General features: G+C 41.1%; 2 protein-coding genes across 9 annotated transcripts in view; one reads left to right on the top strand and one right to left on the bottom strand.

The window, feature by feature from the left end:
- Nucleotides 1–3,438: 3,438 nt before the first annotated feature.
- LOC308189454 (uncharacterized protein) lies at nt 3,439–11,639 on the bottom strand (the record flags this gene model as incomplete). Its single annotated transcript, XM_080579497.1, has 3 exons — nt 3,439–6,470; nt 10,242–10,321; nt 10,570–11,639. One exon carries the CDS (start codon nt 11,637–11,639, stop codon nt 10,857–10,859), a length of 783 nt encoding a protein of 260 aa, XP_080435623.1. The 3' UTR covers nt 3,439–6,470; nt 10,242–10,321; nt 10,570–10,856.
- Nucleotides 11,209–23,231, top strand: part of NEBL (nebulette) — a 260,561-nt gene continuing 248,538 nt past the window's right edge. For 3 of the 8 annotated variants that reach the window (XR_013945801.1, XR_013945802.1, XM_080578264.1), the window contains exon 1: nt 12,387–12,481. Coding sequence is in view for 2 of the 8 variants with exons in the window: in XM_080578265.1 (XP_080434391.1) it covers nt 11,508–11,576; nt 12,387–12,481 (164 nt within the window). In the remaining 6 variants the exon portion in view is untranslated. Of the gene's footprint in view, nt 11,577–11,602; nt 12,278–12,386; nt 12,482–23,231 lie in introns of those variants that run through there. The other 5 variants (XR_013945800.1, XM_080578262.1, XM_080578265.1 and 2 more) reach the window with 4 other exon arrangements.

The following is a 23,231-nucleotide window of genomic DNA, read 5'->3' on the forward strand; positions in this document are numbered from 1 at the left end:
AGGACAGATTCCATTTTTTTTGGTGCATTCTGATTTTATTTTTTCTAAAATAGGGCTAGTACCCTTACAGAGTAGGACAGTTCTCTGAAATACTGCATAACACTAAGCAAAAGACTTGACAGCCGTCACTCTCCCACTGCAGAGGCATGAGGGGTAGTATGAAGGCATGAGTTAAAAACACCTTTTGGACTAAGTGACTGATTGATTTGGTGTTAAGATGATCTTGATGGTAGAACTGGCTGTATTATCTATCCCAGTTTAGATATGGGTAAGTGCAATTTCACTTTTGCTTACGGGGAAAGTTTTCTGATAGGATATAACATTTGATCTGCTGTGCAATCCTGCCTTATTTAACTGGATTTATGGAGACTAAATGTACTGCAGTTATACAGAGCATTTATCCAGAGTGATATTTATACATTGACCTCAATATTTATGCCAATTGGAATACAGGCTGAGCAAAGGAAATTGGCAGGCAAGTGCCAGCTCAGAAAAATCTAGAAAAAAAAATGGTAGAGATGCCCTTTTGCTCAGGCTCTTCAGGTGCAGTATGTGTTGTGGCTGTGAGCATGTGGGCTGCGGCACCATTTCTGAACAATAATTGGAGGGGCATGTATTTTCTACACCAAGAAGTGTAAATGTCACGTTGACATTTTTCCTCCTGAAGTCATTTTGATAACATCAAAGTGGGGAAGTTTACTACTATCTATGTTTTGTTTGGAAGTTTTCCCATTGTTCGGTTTCCAGGGTGTTGCACTATTTAATAAGCTTTCTGCAAGCACAAAGAATTTGGTTTTGCTAGGAGACTCTTTGAAAGCTGGCATAGAGTAGTTAACACCTATTTATCAGGATTTTAGAGATAAACAGTCCTAAAATTTAATTCAGAACAACAGTATCTGAAATGGCCCCCAGAAATCTGGCCTTCTCTTTAATCAAAGAATTAACTGTGATGAAGGAAAAATCATAGCTACACATAACATTGGCGCAGTAGCTTCCTGTCCACTTGCACCAACTGGTGCTGTGAAAAGAGCTTATGACATTTAAAATTGGTGCCAGCATGTAACCAACGAGACTGTTTTCTGTTTATGCTGAACCTCCTCCTTAGCGCACATTAAATAGTCTATTGTATTTAAACTCTAATCTAACCCACACGGATATTAGTGGGAGTCTTTCAGTTGGTTTCAGCATGCGCTGGATCAAGCCCAAGCAGACTAGCAAACTATGTCAACATCACTTTGGTCTGAAGACTTCCTCCGGAGGGAGGCTTGGGCTGCAGTCCCCAGCAGCATTCAACCTCCACATCTACATTCCTGGGCACAACAGCTATCCTGCAAGCCCTTGGTCCTTGCCTTACTTGTTTGCCGCTCGTTTGTGAGGCACTATAAAGAAGGAGAGTCCTACCTGATATCTGGAGTTATTTGTTGCTCTCTCTTAGCAGAGGGATTGACTAACTCCAACCCCATGTTAGGAGTGCCGGTGGGGATGTAATTAAGCCAGATGGGAGAATGTTTCAATCAGGCTGTGGTTGAAGAAAGGAGAGCTAGAAGGATACCCTCCTGCTTGCTTCAGATGATGCCGTCCTGGAAAAGTTGGTGGCTTTGAACTGTGTTTCTCTTTACTAGCTAGAATGCAGGAGCTCTAAAGGAAAAAGCAGTAGTAAGAGCACCGATGCATGTGGTTGGAGGCAGCAGGGCACGCTGCAGCACTGGCAGCCCAGACCCATGCTGCTGGCAGCAAGGCAGGTGTGAGATGCCAGCCATGGGTTTGTACCTAGCTAATGCTGTCAGAGCAAGGCCCTAGTTTGGGGTGGAAGAAGCAGGCTGCCTATGAAAGCTGGAAAACTGGGGGAGATTGGGTGCTTTAGGGCTCATTTGGGCAGCTCTCTAACTGTTAGAACAATAGCAGTGGTTATGTCAGGGCTGCAGTGCTAATCCTCTATAAGAGAGCTCTCTGTTCCGAGGCAGGAGATGCTGCTGCTGCTGGCTGACTGCTGTCTTAGACAATTGCTGTGCTGGGTATGGGCAGCTCAGACTTCCTTGATGAGTCACGCTGCTGGGCACTCTGAAATGCTCTGGAGTTTTCCCTCCTTCCCTTGACGGATCAAGTAGGTCACTCTCATGTTAATTTGAAACGTACTCTGCTGCCAAGCCACCATGGACAGCCAGAGTGTTTGGTCTGCAAAGTGCAGCAGGGGAAGGTGCAGACACAGCAAAACCATTAGGGCTTTATAATGGGAATGAAATAAACAAACGTATAACAGAACATCATGATAATTCCCTCTGTGGTATGTTCCAAAACTGTATCCTTCACATGGCAATACAAACTCTGCTTGCTGCTGTATAACTCTAGAACAATGCTGTTTTCCTTTATTTATGGTTCAGTAGTCAAGGGAAAATTAACTGGCATCTCTGCAATGTACCAATATTTGCGCACTGCTTAATGCTCCACATAATAATTGCCTTTTCTAAGATACCATTTAAGATAATTCATAGAAAGCTGTCAGGGAAAAATGAGAACTTCACACTGAAAATCCTCAATTACATGTTAGAAAATTTCATTTATGTGATATGATGTTCTCCATTTACTTCTGGAGACTCTAGTTAATGTGCTAGCTCTAATTCTGAAGTTTAAAGGAAGAAAAGTTAAGTAGTCTCTTTCTGAAGTTCTTCCTTGCTTTGTGTATGTCTTTGTACCATATCTAAAAGAAACAAAGAACTCCAAAATGCAAGGTTACTGAGAATCTTACTCAAGGTCTAAAGTATTCAGTTGAATTTTTGGCTGAATATTTACTTGTTTTCTTCCTTCTCTTCTAATTTTTTATTAATGAGCAAGTGCAGAGATCTGATGAAAAGAAAGGCACTTGAGTTTTAGACTATCTTTTTCATGACAGTGGCATTGGAGCTGGTATTCCCTATGCCATCTATTGCAGAGAGGAAATAAATACAGATAATAGGTTCAGACTAAAGAGATGACAGATTTTCCACAGTACAAAGTGTCTGTATATACAGCAAAATGTCTATTCACAGCATAATATTACCAGTTAAAATAGTCAAGCTGTTTAAAAAACTTGAGCTGGATTTATTATTAAATTTCTAATGCAGTTATATTTAATTTCAGATAAACAAATAGAAGATCAGATTATGTTTATCTCCATCCAATATGACAGCTTTGTATTTAGGAAGATGGTACAAATTAGACTTTGCTCTGGGCCAGGTAAAGTAGCCTATAAAAATACATACTAAAAGATATTGGAGAGAGAGGAGTCTTTCCTTTTAGGTTGTTATCCCTGTCTTTTCAATGAAAGCAGCAGTGTATCAGGCAATAAATAGTACCTTTCAGGTCACTAGAGAACCATATGGTGGTGAAGGAGAGGACTGAGTCTCTGCCTCAGCCTTTTGCCCCCAACCTTTCAATTCTTTGAAGCTTTGCTGTTAAAAATTTAGGAATAAGGCAGAACTCAGAGCCACATCCTTAAAGTGTCTGAGCTGAGCTTAAAGTGAGATGGGCTTTGCTAACCCTATTGTAGAGACTTGTTTTGCTTTTAGCAGTGTTTGTTTTGTTTTTAGCCTCTCTGGGTAGGCTGAGGAAGGTGAGTGTTCCTTAATTCTGCCTCCTACTCTCTGAGCATGCTTTGCAAGCTTGGGACCAGTAACAGTGCTGCAGAAGCCAATGTTCTTATTCTTGCTGGGAGAAGACTATCACGAGTAACTGTCTTGCTGACCTAAGCCTGTAATGTATCTGAATGTCTGAATGGTGTTTTTTTTTCTTTTTTTTTTTTTCCATTTTTTAATAGATTATAATTTAAAAACACAAGATTTTATTTATTTTCATACTTTTGGAGCTTGTGTTATCTATGTTCAAAAGTGAAGAGTTAAAAAGTAACACTTATTGGAAAAATACTAACATTGATCTACAAAGAGATTTTATTTTTGCTTTCTGGACAGGGATTTTGCTAATATTTCCAGGAATTCTCCTGGAATCCATCCTTCTTTTCAGCAGGTCAGTGATGCTGCACAGCACATCCTCCTCCTCTCTTGCTCCCGGGTCCCACACGGCAGTGGCAGCTGCTTGGCTGGCTGCAGAGGGGGTCATCCAGCTGTGCCTAGCACATGGGGTTAGGGAATGGGAGAGAAGCCACGGCGCAGTGTTGCAAATGAGTGTGATACAGGTCTAGCTGCAGGGGAGGTACGTTGGGAGCCGAATGTGAGAGACTCCCTCTCAATGTGTGAGATTTGACAGGTCTGCACTGTGAAGGCTATAATTTCAAAATCTTACTAGGAGGGTTGGAAATACAGTTTCCTCTGCAGCCTGGATTTGGGCTTGTTAATAATTCTGCATCTTTACTACAACTGGCTGTTTCTTTTGGTAACGGAGGAAGCATATTCCCTATGATACTCCCAGGCCATCTACAGAGTAGGTGTATTTAGTTACACTGAAGCGGTCACGTAACCTTTTAAAACATTAAATTCAAGAATCCGGCCCAATCACAGCCCAACCCTTCCTGTATTTCACCGTGTCATTCAGTTTAAAAAAGGAAACCGTATTTTAAAAAGCTTTATAGACTATTTTCCATCTACGTGAACTCTTTATTTAGGCAGGAAGCTACTCAACTACTATTTCTGGAAATAATGGGAAAGTAGTTGCATAGACAAGAGTATGAATAATGCCATTGTTGTGCTTTTATTCAAAGCTACCAGAAGCCTCTTATTAGTTTTTAAAATTCAGTTTAGAACCTTAATTCTATCTCTAAATTCCTATTTTGTTCTCAGGCTAAACATAGGCCAGTAAACAATATCCACAATTAACAAATAATCTTTTATTTCCATTTCATCTTCATAAGCAAAACCTATTTTTTTTTTTTAACTCAACACAGCAAATAAAAAGTGACGGTTATTAAAATGGAATGAATAATTAACATTTTGTCCTTCCACAGCTGCTCAGCTGACATTCTAGCATGGGACCTTTTGCCTGGACTGTGTTGGATTGGTTTTCTGTGGTGGTAGAAGTTTTGGAAATCTGTTTGGATTGGGATTAAGCAACTCGTTTTGACTCCTGACATTGGGTAATGGAGGTGACTGAAGACAACCTTTTCCTTCAGCTTCTCCAAGAGCTGTGCTGATGACTTTTCATCCCCGTATCAACTTTTCATGAAAATTAATCAATTTATTGAATAAAATATTTATTTTAACTCCCCTAATCATTTATTTATTTATTTATTTATTAATTATTCCTGCAAAACATGATTCTGACTAGGAGGGGATGGAAAACAGTTAAACTTTAGAGCTGGTAGAAAATTTCCCAATGCTTTCAATGCAATATACATAAAAGGTTTGCTCTGTTTTTGTGGCTGGAACATCCTCTGAGTTGTAACTGAATTGAAAAATTAGAGAGACTATATCACAGAGAAAGGAGCAATAACAAAAAAAGATAATACTAATAATGTGTATTTCTTCTAAGCTCTGTCACTGAATATGGAAATTCAGTTTGAAGGCTTCCAGATTTCAGGCTACTTTCTATGCAAACACTGTTTTGGGTTCACTGAGTTCCTCACCTCTGTCTGCAAACTAAATGATAGAATGAATGGTTGAAATGAGGCACTGGGACTGGTGCAGCTTTGGTAGCAAGGAACACTGTGCTCTGCCTGCACCTGTTTGCATTGCTCATTCCTTTAAAACTATATACCATGTAAGATTAATGTGGAGGGTGCACAGGCAACTCAGCCTCTGATGTTAGAATATGTTACTGAACTCAGGCTGAATGTTTCTCCCAAATCTCAGAAGACACAATTTACAAAGTGCTGGGTATACGGTTATAGCCTCCTAGTTGCGCTCATTTACCTCCATCTCTGGATATGCCAGCTAAGAAAGCTAACACTTAAGCATGCATTGCCAAATTCTCAAAACAGGCTGTGTATTGCTATCCACAAAACTGCACCTGTTTTGCGCCCCTGAATTATAGAGTGCTTCACTGATGCCCAGCTGCTTTTTCTGAAACAACACATATGCACACAGGTAATAAGATCTGCACCAGAATGGAGTTTTCAAACTGCTTTTTGCTCACAAATCAGCTACCCCTAGGTTCAAGCAAACCCAAATGAGGTTGACAACCTTCTGCTCAGCATAACCCAAGCAACCAACCCTTTTTTACTAAGCTTTATTACAGTAACCTTTTTCTTCAGTTGTACATAAAAGTAAAACTTTATTTTTTCTTTTTTTCCTTTTCATAATTTGAAGAGAAATTATCAGCCAGGTATCCTGGAAGATCCATTAACAGGGGAAAATCTTGACTCCGTGCATAAAATAATAGAAACTTCCAGGGCAACTTTAATAGTAAGAGAATAAAAGCCCCATTCTTTCATACAACTCTGTTCTCATGCTGACTTTTGATTACTATTTTTTCATGTATCTGCTAAGCAGATGGCTGTTGCAGGATGCAGTACTCAGTCTGTGTGGTTTTTGAGTGAAGAAACCCTAGGAACAGAAAAAAGTGCTGGTGATTGACTGACAATTTTCGTTATACTATTCCCTTACTCTATAAGATTAATCTGAATAGCTAAAGATTGGCTAATTCTGGGAATGCACATTGAGATTCTACTACAGAGGGTTGTTTGGATCATATTACAGAACATAATAAAGTCTAACCATTGCCGGCTTTGTCTCAGTTTTGATAGGAGAACATTCACTTTTGGATTTAGCTTTTCTAAAGCTGAAGTTGAAAATACACTTTCAATGACCCTTGCATACGAAAAGTATAAATTACTCTTACACACAGAGAATTTAAAAGCACTTTTCTCTAACAGCACCCTGGGTAGCTCTAAACAAGGTCACATTAAAGTTGCATTGTTCCTATTTGAAATGTAACTATGCAGTTTCTTCTTTTATGTAGTTAAATGTAAGTTCAAATAGTAAGGGTCAAAAATTGACTGGCAACTCCTGTGCCAACCAATACAGGTTTAATGTTTTCCCTTCCTACATAATTAAGGACAGCCACAGAGCTTCACAAAACCTCTTTCAGTATAATTTGTCTGTATTGCAGTACTGCTCAGAGGCTTCATCTGCAATTCTCCATGCAGTGCCTTAACCACTAGATCATCCTTCCACTTAAACATGATACAATATCTGTTATCTGCTGGAGCTTATACCCAAACCTTATGAGCTGGTCACAGTAGTAAGGTGGTGTTTTGACTATATTAACCTGAACTTGTTAACTATCCCACCTTTTATACCTGCATAAAGAACAGATCTGATATGAAAAATCGGTGAGACGTGCCAAACATTATTTTTACAACAGTCCTTCAGAATATAAAACTATATTGTTGTATTTATTCAGGAATGACTGACTGAAGACACTGCAAGTGGGATATCAGCTGTTATTCAAGGCATACCACATTCAGCATTTTTTTTTAATGTAATTAAATGAATACATATCTGAATGATAGAAAACCACATTTGTCTTATTTATGGGAACGCACATTTTGTCCAATAGGACTCTGTACATCGGTAATATTATGGGCAGACTTCATTTGTAGAAGTTCTGGTGAAAAGACAATGCCTTCAGTTGATCACAAAATGGCAGTGAGCAGCTTTTCTGTGTTTTTGTGTATGGCCTGGGAAGTACTAAGATCCAAAACAGAAGCCTTTACTTTCTTGCTATGCTTAGAAGTTAACTTCATGGTTCTAACAGGTCTTAACCTCAGCCATAGGAGATGGGACACAAAGGGCCTATTTTATAGGTAAGAGCTGAGGAAGTTTACAAGAAACCTTCAAGAAGATTTAAAACTGAGAACCCTATTACCATAGAAATAAGTTTCTATGGGTCATCTCTTTGAAGATATTGTCAAGTTACTTCCAATAACATAGAATAACTTTCTAGTTTAACAGTTTCAAAACTTTTCTGTCTCAGGTAAAATTCAACAAGTGAAATCATGGGTAAAACTCAGTCTCAACAAGTGAAATCACCTATCAACATTTTTTTTTTTTTTTATTCAGCACACACTTACATGTTTATCACTCAAATGAACTGAAAGGAGCACTGAAACCTTTTCCATCAAATAAACAAATATAAAGTGCTGTTGGTAATGGCATTACCCCTTAGATGTAGGAACCTCAGTATTAGTCACTCTTCTATTCTGTCACAATACTTCTAATGTTATAACTATGCTGCCCAGGAAGGTCTTTCTCTCTTAGACTTCCATAAGTGTGCTGAAAAAAAGCATCTAGTTGCAGGTGTTCCTGATTTGCACTGCTCAGCTAAACACCCAATTTTGATCATCTAGGCTAGACAAACAGCCCTGAAATGCCCTGAATGAGGTAAGTACAATTGCTTAAGATCTTGGGATACAACTTGCCAATAAATACCAGTTTGGAATAAATTCTCAAACCTAATCAGAGGTCTACCATCTACCACAGTCATCAAGCTTGTGAGAACAGCTCTTTATCTAGAGTGCAAGGTCTTTGCCCTTCTGTGCTTGGCAGTCTTTGGTTTACACCCTCTTAGTTACTGACATAGCAGGGTTGTTACATTTTGCTTTGTTGGACTTTAAGATTGCATCATTACCTCCTCAGAAAACAGAAAGGCTATTGATGAGTAATGTTTCACTGCTTTCTCACAGACAGTCATGGGGGAAGTAAATGTTTCTCTCACATTGGTTCGTAAAGAGCAGAAGAACCTGCTTTTCAGTACAGTAGTAACTGATGAGGGAAGACCTCTGTGCCATGGAAATGAAGACCCTATTTTTTTTCCATGTGGAGAAAACTAAGAAAAGTTAATAAAAAAATCCTGAAATACTGATAAATATTGGAATGCTTTTATACTGTCAAAATACTCAATTGAGATACAGCTGCAGATATTCCTTTTTATTATTCAAAGTTTAGTGTCAATCTTTTGGTTAATAAAAAGTTTCCCTGTAAGAATAAGGAAGGAGATTTTATGGTAGCATTGAGATGGAGAGTAATATCCAAATGATTTGTGTCCATATGGTGAGGAGAAGGTGCTGAATGTGATTACAATGAACTGGAGTTTCCAAGAAAGAAACCTCCATCTCAAAGATTTTATATTAGCAGTTTGGGGCAGCTGTATGCCTATAATTATTTCTAATGAGCTATGGAGCCTTTTCACCCATAAGCCATCAGAAAGATTTTATTTTATTTTTCCACATAGGTAACATCCAGTGTCCCTGTGAAATTAGTTTAGTTGGGTCTCTATCCCAGTTCCTATTACAGACTTGCTACCTCACTACACTGTAGCCATTGCAGAATGGAGATTGATTACTATGTATTGGGCCTAAGCCAACTCAGCTGTGGTCTTGGATCCACAAATGAGGGTTTCTGCAGAACAGAGTTAGCATGTGTTCAAGTTTTCTTTACCAACATAGGCAATGCCTGGCATTCAGAGTTCCTTGAATAAAAGCCATTGTCCACCTCCAGTCAGACCATCCAACAGAAAGTGTAAGGCAATCTGTACGGCACAGAGGCAGCAGATTATGAGACTTGCTGCCTCTGCACTGCAGGGCATGCATGCACATACTTCTATCAGGTAAATTCTAGACGACAAGAAGCTGAGGCAAAATTGGTCTTCAAGTGTTTATGACAAATAATCATGCTGTTAAATGTGATGAACACTGAGAAGAAAAATCTTACATTCCATATCAAGAACAATTGGTTAACAGCAGTAAATATAAATAAATAAATAAATAAATAAATAAAAATATATATATGATTCAGGACTTTTGAAATCTGCAAATTGCTAGCAGTGGCCCTGAAATGGACCAGACTGCAGACTGCAGGAATGGGAACCTAGCTGGTCAGCAGTTGCTCTAATTTCTACTGCACCAAGAGCCAGAGCAGACAATAAGCATTTACAAGACTGCCTGCAAATCTGCTTTCCTGTTGCTTGCAGCACAGCCAGCATCTCAACATTATGAGTTTCACTGGGTGCCAGATGTTTATGTCTAGATGAGGCAGAAGCAGCATTACAACTTCTGTCATATAATATTTAAAGCCTGATTAGGTATTTCTCATTTAATCACATATATTATTAATTTCAATGAAATTAGTCTTTCTCCCCACGCCTTTAACCAGTCAGTGCATAAAAGTTGGGTTGCCAAGGAAGAATTATTGCCAAGTATTCCAGTTTAGCTGACTGCATTCTGATTACTTAATAACGCTCAACTATGTGCAGAATTTGTCCTTGCTGTTAGCCACACAAAGTGCTGCGCTAGTGAAAAAAAAACACTCCCTTACCTCAGAGAAGGCTGCACTGCATTGGCTTAAGCACTCTTCTCAGCATGGTTTATATTCCAGGTAGTTAAACAAGTCCACACCTAAGGAAAAATGCATGACTTCTTGCTGCACCATTCCCACAGCGCTAATGAGCGAATCAAAAATGAATGGCCAAAGCCTGCTCCAAGGAGCTGAATTTACTGTTCTTGCAGAGATATGGTACTGCACATTAGTGTCTCCTGTGGGACTGCCTGTATGCCTGGGATACTCAGCCTCAGCAAGGCAGCAAAAGTCACGCATTAAAAGTAATTGGGATACAAAGCTGAGACAAGGTAGAGAAATTCCTTACCCCACTGATGGGTGCGATGGGTAAAAACCTGATTCAGGCTGAGACATTTCTATTGCACAGCCCTCCTGGTGAAACTCCCACAGTTCCCAGTGCAGGGGATGCTTTGCTGGAACGATTTCCCTGAGACCTGGCTGAGGACATGTCCCCCCCCCGAGAAGTTTTGGTGTGCTCAGTGTCATTTTGCCTTTCGGGGAACGAGACGCCTCGCTCGTTTCTCCCGAAATTACTTTCCCCCCCCGTGTCACACTGGGCCGGGACCCCTCCACGGGGCCCCGGGACGCCTCCCCTCAGCGCCCCGGCCCCCACAGGACACCCCCACCCCGGCCTCGGGCCTGACTTCGGGGAGCCCCCCGGCGGGGCGAGGGGCGGGCGCCCGTCCCCTCAGCGGGTTTCCCGCCGGGCCTGCGACAGGTGCAGGCGGGAGGCGGCCGCAGCCGGGCTCCCCCCCGCCTCAGGAGCCGGCCATCTCGCCCCCCTCGGGCGGCTGCGGCGCGGCGCTCGCCCTCCTTCCCTCCCTCCCTCCCTCCCTCTCGCTGCGGGTCGCGTCTCGCCGCGCCCGTGGGCTTGGCTTGCGGCTGCTGCCTGCGCGGGGCTCGGCGTGAGTCACCCAGCCGGCGGCGCGGGGAGCCGAGCGCGCAGGCACACACGGAGGCGGCGGGGGCGGGTGGCTGCGGGGCGGCGAGCGGGCGGGGGCGACAGGCAGCGGCTCCCCGCCCGCCCACTCCCACATGCTGCCGAGCCGCAGTCAGCCGGAGCGCCGCTCCCTTCCCCAGCCGCCGGTGACCTCGTCGCCCGCCCGCAGCCGCTGAGGAGCCCCCGGCGTCCCGGGGCATGGTACATCGCCCGCCCGCAGCCCCGTCCAGCGCCGCCCGCCTCGCAGCAACAGCAGCAGCAGCAACCTCGGCCGCAGGGAGCCGCAGCCCGAGAGGAGCCGCAAGATGAACCCCCAGTGCGCCCGCTGTGGCAAAGTGGTCTATCCCACCGAGAAAGTCAACTGCCTGGACAAGGTGCTGGGGCGGGGGCGGGCGGCTCCGGGGCGAGGAGGCAGGTGGCGGTTGAAGCACCGCCATCCGCTCCGGCTCAGCCCCGCGGGGCCGGGGCCGGTGGCCGGCCGTGTCACGGCGCTGACGCAGGGCTCGGGGCCGGGCCGGTTCCGCGCTCGCTGACGCCCGCCGGGGGCATCGCGGAGCCCCGGGGCCGGCCGCGGGTCCCCGGCGGGTTCCCCGAGGGCTGAAGTTGCGGGCGAGGCTGCGGGGGTCGGTGCCTTCTGGTGGCCGGGAGCCTCCGGCTGCCTCTTACGCAACGGGGCCGGTGGCAGCCGTGCCCCGTCCCTGGGGGCTGCTCGCCCCGGCAGGGCGGCCCGGCGAGCGAAGGAAAGGAGCTGCCGGGGGCAGAGCCGCCTTACGCGCTAAATTTAGTTGCTGCTAAACGTGCCGAAGAGCCGAGCATCGCAGGAGTTGGTGGTTCCGTTCGCCCAGCATTGCGTGCCTAGCAAACGCTTTTTTTTCTCCCCCCCCCCGAACCCCTTTAACTAGACAAAAATGTCAAACTCCCGCCTGTTATCTTTAAAACAGTCCCGGCAAGGTCAGCGTGCTGAGGGCTTGGTGTTCGCTTCAGCAGAGAATTTGCATTTCTGAGAGTGTTTCGGAAGCTCCTTCAATTTCGCCTGAAAGTGATTCCTTTGATGTAGTTTACAGAAATCTATAATGTACGGCCAAAAATATTGACCTGTAATTGTGTTTTTACGTTTCCTGTACCCTAAAATAGCTTTCAAAACATCGCCTTTGTAAGTAATTCTACTTTACATTTCTTTACAGTACTGGCATAAAGGATGTTTCCACTGTGAAGTTTGCAAAATGGCTCTGAACATGAATAACTACAAAGGATATGAAAAGAAACCTTATTGCAATGCGTAAGTATTGTAAATGTCAAGTCTTGCAGAAATGCACATGAAAAGAAAACCTGGCCATGGATGTTGTCAAATAGGTATTGTTGTGCTGTAAAAACTTAATCTGGAGATGTAACCGTGCAGTCTAGAGCAGTTGAGTATCTTTTCAGATGGAGTCTTTTACTTGCATCAAAGTGATAGAAGGTGAAAATATTTGACGCTGATGTGTTCAGGCAGTGTTTTAATATAAGAACTCAGAATACAGGTTCTTTCCTCCAAGAAAGTGCCGGATCTGGTGCTGACTCCTATTACGTTCATTATTGGCCTGCCAGATTACAGTTATCCATTATGCAGCTCTCTATTCAGGGTTATGGACCTGATCAGCATTTTGTAATAAGAAAACAAACAAAGTCCTTCTCAATTGTGTAGTTTACCAAAGGCAATATCCTGTGACAGATCATGACAACCTATTTTTAAAACTGTTATGTTGTTCACGTCTCAGATTACTAAAATAGATATTTACCAAATCCCTGCTTCTGGTGCTTCACACTATTTTGTATTTTGCTTCTCAGATTTGTTAAAGAAAATAGATGAGTTTTAGTTGTAGAATATAATCATGTGGTATTCCACTTCAAGATTTTATTATTATGTCAATTTTGAAGAGTACTTTGATGCTTGGCTTGCAAATACTACAGAACATTTTGATACACACACACACATATTTATTGTTCTTTGTACCATGCTCCTTAAGTGCATTTGTTAAGTGCACTTGTTAAGTGCATTTCAGTATGTTTTCATCTTTAGAGACATTTATAATGCGCTTTGTTAAAATGATATTTCTAACAAATGTAGAACCAAATTTCATCTTAGTATTATTCAGAATGTTGTTCATATATTGCTATTATTTTCACCTTTACCACCTTAAATATATACATAAAAAGAGAGATTTTAAACTATAGGCATGTTGTATTTTTTTTTTTTCAGAAATATTTTCCTATAATCCTCTTAAAATATTTGTTTCATGTTGAGGTAAACAGTCTATGGCTGACCTTTGCAGAAAAGTTCAACAGCATATGCTTGTTTCTTGCAGGCTAAACTTGGTCAGTCAATGCCTATCTATCTGAAATAGGAATTTTGTTATAAAAAATGCTGTGCTGCCAAAACTTGAAACACCTGTTTCAATGCACATAGTTGTACTTAGATTATTTTAGGAACATACATTGTTACACACATTTCTAGCTTTCCTTGAAATGTTCTGCAGTGTGTGGGGGTTACATTAGAACTCTTGAAGTGTGTGGTGAGCTGCCAGTCTTACATGCTGTAGAGAAGGTCTCTAGGAAGGGAGACGACTCATGCTTCAGCAAGTGGCACGCTGCAATTCAGAACTGACCTAAAGCTTATTGGTCTTAGGTGGGACTCTGCTTTGGTACTACTTGATCTGAAGTTTAAGTACAGGCTTACATCGCTTACAGCGGTTAAAGCTCTGATGGTACTTTGGTGCCTTTTATCTAACAGGTTGGGGTTGAATCTCTGTGGTTATACTTTGTTTGCTTGACCTTTCCTTTTCTTATACTTCGTAAAAACTGTTATCAAGTGCCCTCCATGCTATAGGTTGGGGTTTCCATGCTGTGTGTATTTAATTTCTGTTATCAGAGAGTTCATCTATGTAGTTGTGTGTGACGTGTCCTTGTGTTTATAAATGAGGGGGAATAAGGATGATGGATCTGTTGCGTACCATTCAGAACTGCTGTTCTTCCTAGTAGTTGCTCTAATAATCTTTGTTATAGTGATCCTTGGAAAAATAATTGATGGCTTTGCAATGTCCTGATATATGAAACAGGAATCTATCAAGTAAGAGCGAAATTTTAATATATGTATTTCAACAATGGGTATTTTGTTCTTAAGTTTTGGTAAACTTAGTTATTTGGAAGATGCTTTAAACAAATACTCTAAATAATTGTAAGAGTCATATGGAACCACTTATGGAAGAGCAATGTGTATTTTGTAGTTTCAGTGAACTCTAATATCCTTCAAAGGAGGAGTATGTTGTTTATGCAAAGCTGTATTTTGAATATACAGTTTATTTAAATTATGGTATTTTGACATAGTACTCTTGCATCTCAAAAGTTACTCATTTGCAAAGCAGACGCCATTAAAGTATTTCCAATTAAGAATGTGTCTTTTCCAGTGTTCATTAGTATGAGGCAAATCCATTTTTATGTTAAATATTGCTTGATCAGAAAATCTGAGAAGAAAAGAATGCAAATTTACTCATACAAACACCTACAAGCTCTTGACAAAGAGCAATTACTGTTAGACTGTTTATTGAGGCCATCCATCAATGAGAGTGTAATTTGTAGATGAAAGTGAAAAAACTATGCACTAATTTGAATAGGAGAGCAATACCACTGAATTATTTCATATGTTTGGAAGCCATAGGTAGCTTTTTATAAGGACAGTTGAAGAGTATGCATCTTCAGTAATGCCTGTATCTGTTTGTTAGTTCAAAGGTTAGATAGCATGTTTGAATGTATTTTGACCTTTGAAGTTAAAGTATCTTACTTTTTTTTTTTTCAGATGCTGCAATTAATCATTTTTGTTTGAATACTAGCAAAAAGCAGAAGCTTGACTGTAATATATATATATATATATTTTTTTTTCTGTTAGTATAAGAAACAGCTACTGATTTGTGCATGTTCTACTACAATCTATACTTCTGGTGGAAGGTAGCAAGGTCAGAAATTAATGGGTTAATGGGGACTGGTAAGCCAAGAAGGAATATATTATGAAATACATTAATTTGCTGTCCATTAGAAAAGAACAGAAATACTCGTAAGTACAGGACTCTGCTTTGTTAATGCCAAGCTTTTGTTGGTCAGCCGGTCACATTTCCAGCTAATGGTTGTGATCACCTTTGTGATACGGATACATTGCCAGCAAAGTAGCTGCTGGGTAGTAGAGATAATACAGGTCAAGAAGCTGAGCTCCCTAGCATTGCAGTTCTGATGCTACTTTTGCAAATTGTAGATTTATAAAAGATTTTGCAACTGGGTTATAAGAAAACTTTGTATACATGTGCCTATGTTTAATATGGCTTTAAAAAGAATGATGTTTCTATCACAGTTTCCAGGAAGTTCATTAATGTCTCCTTTAAACCTTTTAGTTCACTTGTAGAGATAACAAAGTTTTATAATCTTTTCTCTATCTTCTCTATTGTTTATGTAATTTGTGAGCTGTTTGAGTCGGAATAGTTTCTCCACTTGTTTGCAAGGTGCCTAGAATTACTGGGGGTTTGATCTCAGCTGGGACCTTCCAGTATTACAGTACTCTCATGATCTATGATACTGCATTTCTCTGACTACTTGCCTTCACACTTCATCTGAAAGGCCTCATACAAAAAGTTTTGCATGTTTGTAGATGCTTGGCATGTTGACGCTGCTAGGTTTGCCTTATAACTCCGGTCTTGCCTTCCATTTGCTATCTGACTTCAGACAGGCTACTTTGCCAGAGAGCTGCCAGATTTGTGCAATAATATTAATGAGACTAAGGGCTCAGACTTGCAGTCTATTTTTGCAGTTCAGCCTGGTGCCGTGCAGGTGAATGAGCCACACTTCATGTCTCTGAATATTCACATAGGTTAGAAGGGTTAGGAAGAAGGGTTAGGATGATTAAAATGGCTTGGGTAATACAAAGACTTGTTAAGTCAAGGTATCTTTAACGCAAATCTGAACCCTTGTTCTGCTTCAACATCTACAGATATATTAAACAAGTATTTAATATTATCTATATGGAAATAATAATAAAAGAAGTAATTATTATTATTTTTTGCAAACTCAGAGCTTATTCTTCTCAACTGCAAATAACCAGTATGGTGCTAGGAAATGAATGGCATCCCAGTGCATCCCTAAGAATAGGAAATCGGGGAAGGGGGGCAAGAAACCTGCGTGGATGAGCAAGGAGCTCATTGATAAGATCAAAAGGAAGAGGAAGGTCTATGAAATGTGGAAAAAGGGCCTGTCCTCTTGGGAGGAGTATAGAAGTGTTGTCAGGGCCTGCAGGGACACGACGAGGAAGGCTAAAGCCTACCTAAAGATGAGGCTTGCAAAAGAGACAAAAGATAATAAGAAGGGTTTTTTTTTTTAAAGTATGTAAACAATAAAAGGAAAACTAGGGATAATGTGGGTCCCTTACTGAATGAGGGGGGTGTCCTGGTAACGGGAGATGCCGAGAAGGTGGAGATACTGAATGTTTTCTTTGCTTCAGTCTTTGCTTCAAGGACTCCCCCCCCCAGGACTCCTTGACCCTGGCGGGAGGAGAAAGGGGCTGGGAAATGGAGGGCTCCCCCCTGGTTGACGAGAGAGTGGTTCAGGAGCATCTGAGTGGGTTAACGCACACAAATCCATAGGTCCCGATGGGATGCATCCACGTGAGCTAAGGGAGTCGGCAGAGGTGATCGCCGAACCGCTCTCTATCATCTTTGAAAGGTCCTGGAGAACAGGAGAGGTGCCTGAAGATTGGAGGATAGCCAATGTCACTCCGGTCCTCAAGAAAGGCAAGAAGGAGGATCTGGGAAACTACAGTCCAGTCAGTCTCACCTCTGTTCCTGGAAAGGTGTTGGAACAGCTTGTTTTGGGTGCCATCTCCAAGCAATTGGAAGAGAAGAATGTTATGAGGAGTAGTCAGCATGGATTCACCAAGGGGAAGTCGTGCTCGACCAACCTCGTTGCCTTCTATGATGGCATCACCAGCTGGGTAGATGGGGGGAGAGCAGTGGATGTCATCTACCCTGACTTTAGCAAGGCTTTCGATACTGTCTCTCATGACATCCTGATAGCAAAGTTGAGAAAGTATGGGATAGAGGAGTGGACAGTAAGGTGGGTTGAGAACTGGCTGACTGGCTGAGCTCAGAGAGTGGTGATCAGCGGCGCAGAGTCCGGCTGGAAACCTGTGACTAGTGGTGTTCCCCAGGGGTCGGTGCTGGGTCCGCTCTTGTTCAACATCTTAATTGACAACATTGATGAGGGAATAGTGTCTGCCCTCAGCAAGTACGCCAATGACACAAAGCTTGGAGGAGTGGCCGACATGCCAGAAGGCTGTGCTGCCGTTCAGCAAGACCTGGACCAGCTGGAGAGATGGGCAGGAAGAAACTAAATGAGGTTTAATAAGAGCAAGTGTAGAGTCCTGCACCTGGGAAGGAACAACCGGACGTATCAGTACAGGCTGGGGGACGACCTGCTGGAGAGGAGCTCTGAGGAGAAGGACCTGGGGGTCCTGGTGGATGACAGATTGACCATGAGCCAGCAGCGTGCCCTCATGGCCAAGAGGGCCAATGGGATCCTGGTGTGCATTAAAAGGAGCGTGGCCAGCAGGTCAAGGGAGGTGATCCTCTGCCTCTACTCTGCCCTGGTCAGGCCTCACCTGGAGTACCGTGTCCAGTTCTGGGCTCCCCAGTACAGAAAAGACAGGGATCTCCTGGAAAGAGTCCAGTGGAGGGCCACAAAGGTGATACATGGCCTGGAACATCTTCCCTGTGAGGAAAGGCTGAGACACCTGGGTCTGTCCAGCCTGGAGAAAAGAAGACTGAGAGGGGATCTCATCATTGTGTATAAATACCTGAGGTGTGGGAGACAGAGGGATTTGGCCAACCTCTTTTCAGTGGTTTGTGGGGACAGGACAAGGGGTAATGGCCACAAGATAGAGCCCAGGAAATTCCGCACCAACATGCAAAAGAACTTCTTCACAGTGAGGGTGACGGAGCACTGGAACAGGCTGCCCAGGGAGGTTGTGGGGTCTCCTTCTCTGGAGATATTCAAGGCCCGTCTGGACGCCTACCTGGGCAACCTGCTGTAAGGAACCTGCTTTGGCAGGGGGGGTGGACCCGATGATCTTTCGAGGTCCTTTCCAACCCCTTCAATTCTGTGATTCCGTGATTTTGGCAACTAACTGTCTGTGTACTAGTTCTCAAGCTTGTTAAATGATTGAATCGTGTAGGATGATTACATGGTAACTTTTTCTTACGAATATTCATATAAATGCTTTTTTGACAGATTCACCAGACCAAAACACAAAACTACTTTTTATGCAAAATGTAGAAGCTGAAATGCATATTTTTGGAATGTTCTTTCCACATTAGCTATACCTGCTGATGCAAACAAGACTCCCTGCATGTGTGAACACATCCGACAGAGATGTATTTTTTAATTTTTGCAAAACCTAATAGCTTAAGCTCCTGCATACCTGATATACCCTCTTGCCAAAGGCAAACAGCCTCACTATTGGAATAAATCCTTCTGAAATATTTAGTATCTAAAATTTTGCTAATTGCCTGCACACAGGGTAGCTTCATTCAAGTTTTTATTTATGACAGTCACCATATGGAACGATTACATAACTTTGAAATTTAAATCTACTGCCATCAGTCTTAGCATGGATTATTGACATGAAGAAAAACTCATCATCGCCTTATTTTTTCTAGGTTTATTTTTTTTAACTCACGCTAGTAGGAAATAGATATGCAAATACATTTGAAATATTGTGATGTTAGAAGACTTGTACTATAGTTTTGATCTACAAATACAGTCAAACTATACATTGTAAAATACTATGGGGAAGAGGTGTAAAATGTCAGTTATTTTATCCAGCAGCTTGGAAATGATAAGAACACAGTACAACTTTTTGGGCAGTCAGATAGGTTAGAAGTGAATGCAGCTGCTGGTAGTCAGATGGAATCTGTTGCCCTTACAGAGAAACTTCAGTATGGGGGTTTGATTTTAGTCGTGAAATGTGCATCAGTTTTCTTTCAACCAGTCAGGAATCTTTTAGAAGGTGGACAGGTATGTGATGATATGATTTGTAATAAAATTAGTTAGCATTATCTTATTTTTCAATATTGATTTTGGTGGATGAATATTTCTCAATTTAAATATGGCAATAAGAAAGAAAATTGCTTGGTAAGGAACAGCAAGAGTAATCCTTCTGAAGTATGATGGCGACACTTTTAGGAGTTGCAGGAAAGAGAGTGCAAAGGGTAAACAGATTTTTGTTTTTTACTTTTCCATCATCAGCTGCTACTGAACACCTTATTTAGTGTAAAAGGATAACACTGAGTTTGGGTTGAGGAATCAGATTTTTTTATGCCGGAGTTACTGTTACAGCCAGTTATCATTATTATTATTTTTTCTTCAGTTTTGGGACTTTCCAGCTGTTTCTGATCATTTGTTTGTTCAAAAATAAGCTATTATATAGACCATCCCCAAATGGTCATTCTTATGAAAGAAATAACCCAGAAACTGCCATGCAAACCTTTCTAGAAGGCAAAGATTTACTCTTTATTGCTTTTTAAATTTTGTGTATTGAAGACTTTTGTCATAGGATGTAGTATAAAATGAACAATGCAAATAACAGAACTGTTAGAAAAATGGCTCAAGGCAGAGGGTCTCAAGACAGAGCTAAATATGCATATATCGTTAAAGTCCATTATTTCTGATTCAGCATCCCATTAAGTATGGACTCCAGTATCTGAGAACAGTTATTACATCTCTGCTCAGTCATATTTTCTATAAAAAACAGCTCTAAGTCTTTCCTCACAGATCATATTTTCTGTTTATTTTTGTTTCTCTACCTTCATGTTTCTCCAAATGGTCCATCTATGTATTGAATTGTAGTGCCCAATGGAGCATTACCAGAACTGGTAGAATAGGAAGAGTGCCCATGCAACTCACATATAATATTTTCCTCCTAAGTCCCAGTGCAGTCTTCGCCACTTTATTTTCTCCCAAAGTCAAGCTATTGTTGAGTCATATTCAGATTGTTGTAGGCTACGGTTTTATCTTTCTATGCAGAACTGCATCATCATCAGTTGTTGTTATCCATTATCTGAACAGTTAATTATTCTTGGCAAAGTGTACAATCTTCTACTTGGTACTGATTGAACTAAATCTCCAATTTTTTTCCCCAGGCTGTTTCTCCAATTTGTCAAATTCATTTTATATCCTAATTCTGTTCTCTAATGTGCTTACAGCTCCATCCTATCAACCTTCCCCCACCAGAGAGATTGTAAGCACATTGCAAATTTAATAAGTGCAATCTTCATTTCATCTTCCAGGTTGCTGGGTGAAAGCATAGAATGGTATTGGGCCTGGTATGTACCTCTCTGCATCCTTCCCTTCTAATAGTGAGCAGTGATGAATGATTGAAGTACTTCTCTGCCTAGTCATGAAGTGCTAGATCAGGTGTTAAATTCAGCAGAAGAAGAAAGCAAAATTGTGAAAGAGCATAATAACTGTTAGTATTCAGGCAAACCCTGCTTAAATGTGAAGAACAGCTGCAGGAACTCCTGTAGAGGAAGCATAGGTTCCTGCTACTTGGTGCTGTGGTATCTGACTTGGTTAACTGAGTATTAAGTCCAAATTAGCATTTATGGTATCCAGCAATGGAAAGGAGCATAGGACAAGAATCCAAGGCTGCTCTCTAGACCGACTGAAGGAGCTTCTTAGGCAACATTTATTTGAATCTCAGAAAGGTGTTTGATGCTTAAGTTTAAACTGTTTGAAGGAGTCAAATGTTTTGATCCCTATGACTGTATCTGAGTAATGGGATGCAGAAATATTTCTCAGGTTCCATTTCAGTGTGTTCAGTTGGCTGTGTCCTGATCGTGTGTTTCAATGAGACCTGCATATGACTCCTTACGTGAAAGTGCTGGTGAGTATTCAGGGAGGGAACTCTTTGTGCTCCAGCAGGTCCTTTGTTTTGGGTTGTTGCAGGCTGTGGAAAGCACTGTCGAGTGCTACAGCTTAGTTGCAACCAGCCTGCTTCCCTGCTGGTGCAAATGGAGTAGAAAAACTGCCCCAAGGGAGATAAGTTTTTTCATGTTTTCTGTCAGAGGGGTGAATTCTTAGACTATACTGAGCCAGTATTGTCATGTCTAGTATCCAGTGTGAGTGGAGGGTCTATGTTTGGAATGTATGTTTTAGTGTTCTGCTAGTTGGTATAATTGCTTCAAAGGTACAATTGCAGTTCACTGTTACTTAGGACATTGCTAGGGCAAATAAATAGAATATTTGCAAATGAGTATTATATGTTTTATTTTATTTTATTTTATTTTATTTTAATGCAAGACTGCAATAAATATGACATTCAAAGCTATTTGCAAGCAATGTTTGTAGAAATCCTTGCTGTGTGGAAACCTGATGCCAGTTTTTGCCTTGATTCATGTGAATACATGGTTTTAATTTGTATAGTCATTGGTCATCATAGAGTGCAGGTAATTTTCCATGGAAGAGCTTATACATCTCTTTGGTACCAATAGTCACAAGATAAAGAAAAATACTCTTCTCACAAGATAAAGAAAAAATATTCTTCAGGGACTGTAGTTACTGAGAGACAATTTCATTAATTGTGATTTTCTTTGCTCGTTGGTATTTTAACCACTGTTAATACTCAACATAATTTTTTTTTTCTTAATAGGTATCACTTACAGTAGTCATACCTAAAGAATGATGAAGTTTGTTTCAGTTATATTTACTAAAATATTTAGGCAGCATAACAAGGAAAACAGATGAAATCTTGTGATTCCACATTGTTTACTTATTTGCATTGCACAGCTTGAGCTTTGGAAGGGGTAATAACTGGTTGTAGTGAGTCTGTGAAATCTTGATGGTATGTTTTGTTAATGGTTTTGTGAGTTAACTGTTTGGGGGTTTTAAATGTTCTTAGCCATATAATTTCCTGTCATACTTGCTAAAGAACTTAAAAAACGTATTTTCACTTTTCTGAATTTGAACTTCTGTGCTGCTCTGTTAATACTGTTGATGGTCACAAGTGAACCTGCTGACCTGATAGGCTATTTCTTTGTAAAGCTTTAAGAAAAATATGTGTGTGTTCCAGCCTTTCATGTCACTTTGAATTTTCAGAGTAGATGATGACAATGGAGAACGACAACATCAAGTCAGTCAGCTCAGTGCCAATTATCAGCTTTTGATGTTTACATATAATGTCACTGGAAGCTTTTCATAATTATCCAGACAACTTAACAATCTTGGCTGAGGGTCAATCAATATTATTTTTATACTTTTAATGTTGTGGGGTGCTTACAGAAATTTTGCTGAATTTAGAGATTATAGAAGCTATGTAGAGTGCACGGTTCAGTTGTGTGATGTTTTGGTTCCTTACAAAGGAGACTGTAGGCAGGGAAAAGTTTACTATGAGAAGAGGTGAGTGAAGTACTTGTTGAATAACTGGTCTGTCTGCATGTAAATTAAATCAACCAGTTCATTCTGCTCCTAATTACATAATCTCACACAGCAACTTTTTGAAAAGCTAAAAAAAACGCTGTTAATTCTCTTTCTTGATCCATGGATTAGTCCATTTCTTCTCTCGATGTTAGATTAGACCTGATAGTGTATCAGAGTTGAACATGGTATTTTCTTCTGTGATGTATTTGTGGAGGCTGAAGAGAGCAGGGTTGTTACCTGTGTAACTTTTACTTGTATCAGGTGAAAGTGTCTGAATGACGAGCAGTCCAGAATATCCAATTTCTTGTATTTCCTCCTTCAGCTGTCTCTTTCCCCTCCACTCCCCAAAATCCTTTTGCTCTCAGTTGCAGTCGAAGTGTGTGACCATAGTTGATTCCATAATACCTTAATGTGAGGAGGACATAAAATTGTGCCATCAAAGTCACAGCTGAGAGGGGTCTATGGCAGCTTAGTTTTGGAAATGAAAAACTAATTGTAATTTGACCAGTAATTATTTAAGCATATATTGCAAAAGATTTTTC

This window comes from Anser brachyrhynchus (genome assembly GCF_964034855.1).
Source record: "Anser brachyrhynchus genome assembly, chromosome: 2".
NCBI classification, from domain to species: Eukaryota; Metazoa; Chordata; class Aves; order Anseriformes; family Anatidae; genus Anser; species Anser brachyrhynchus.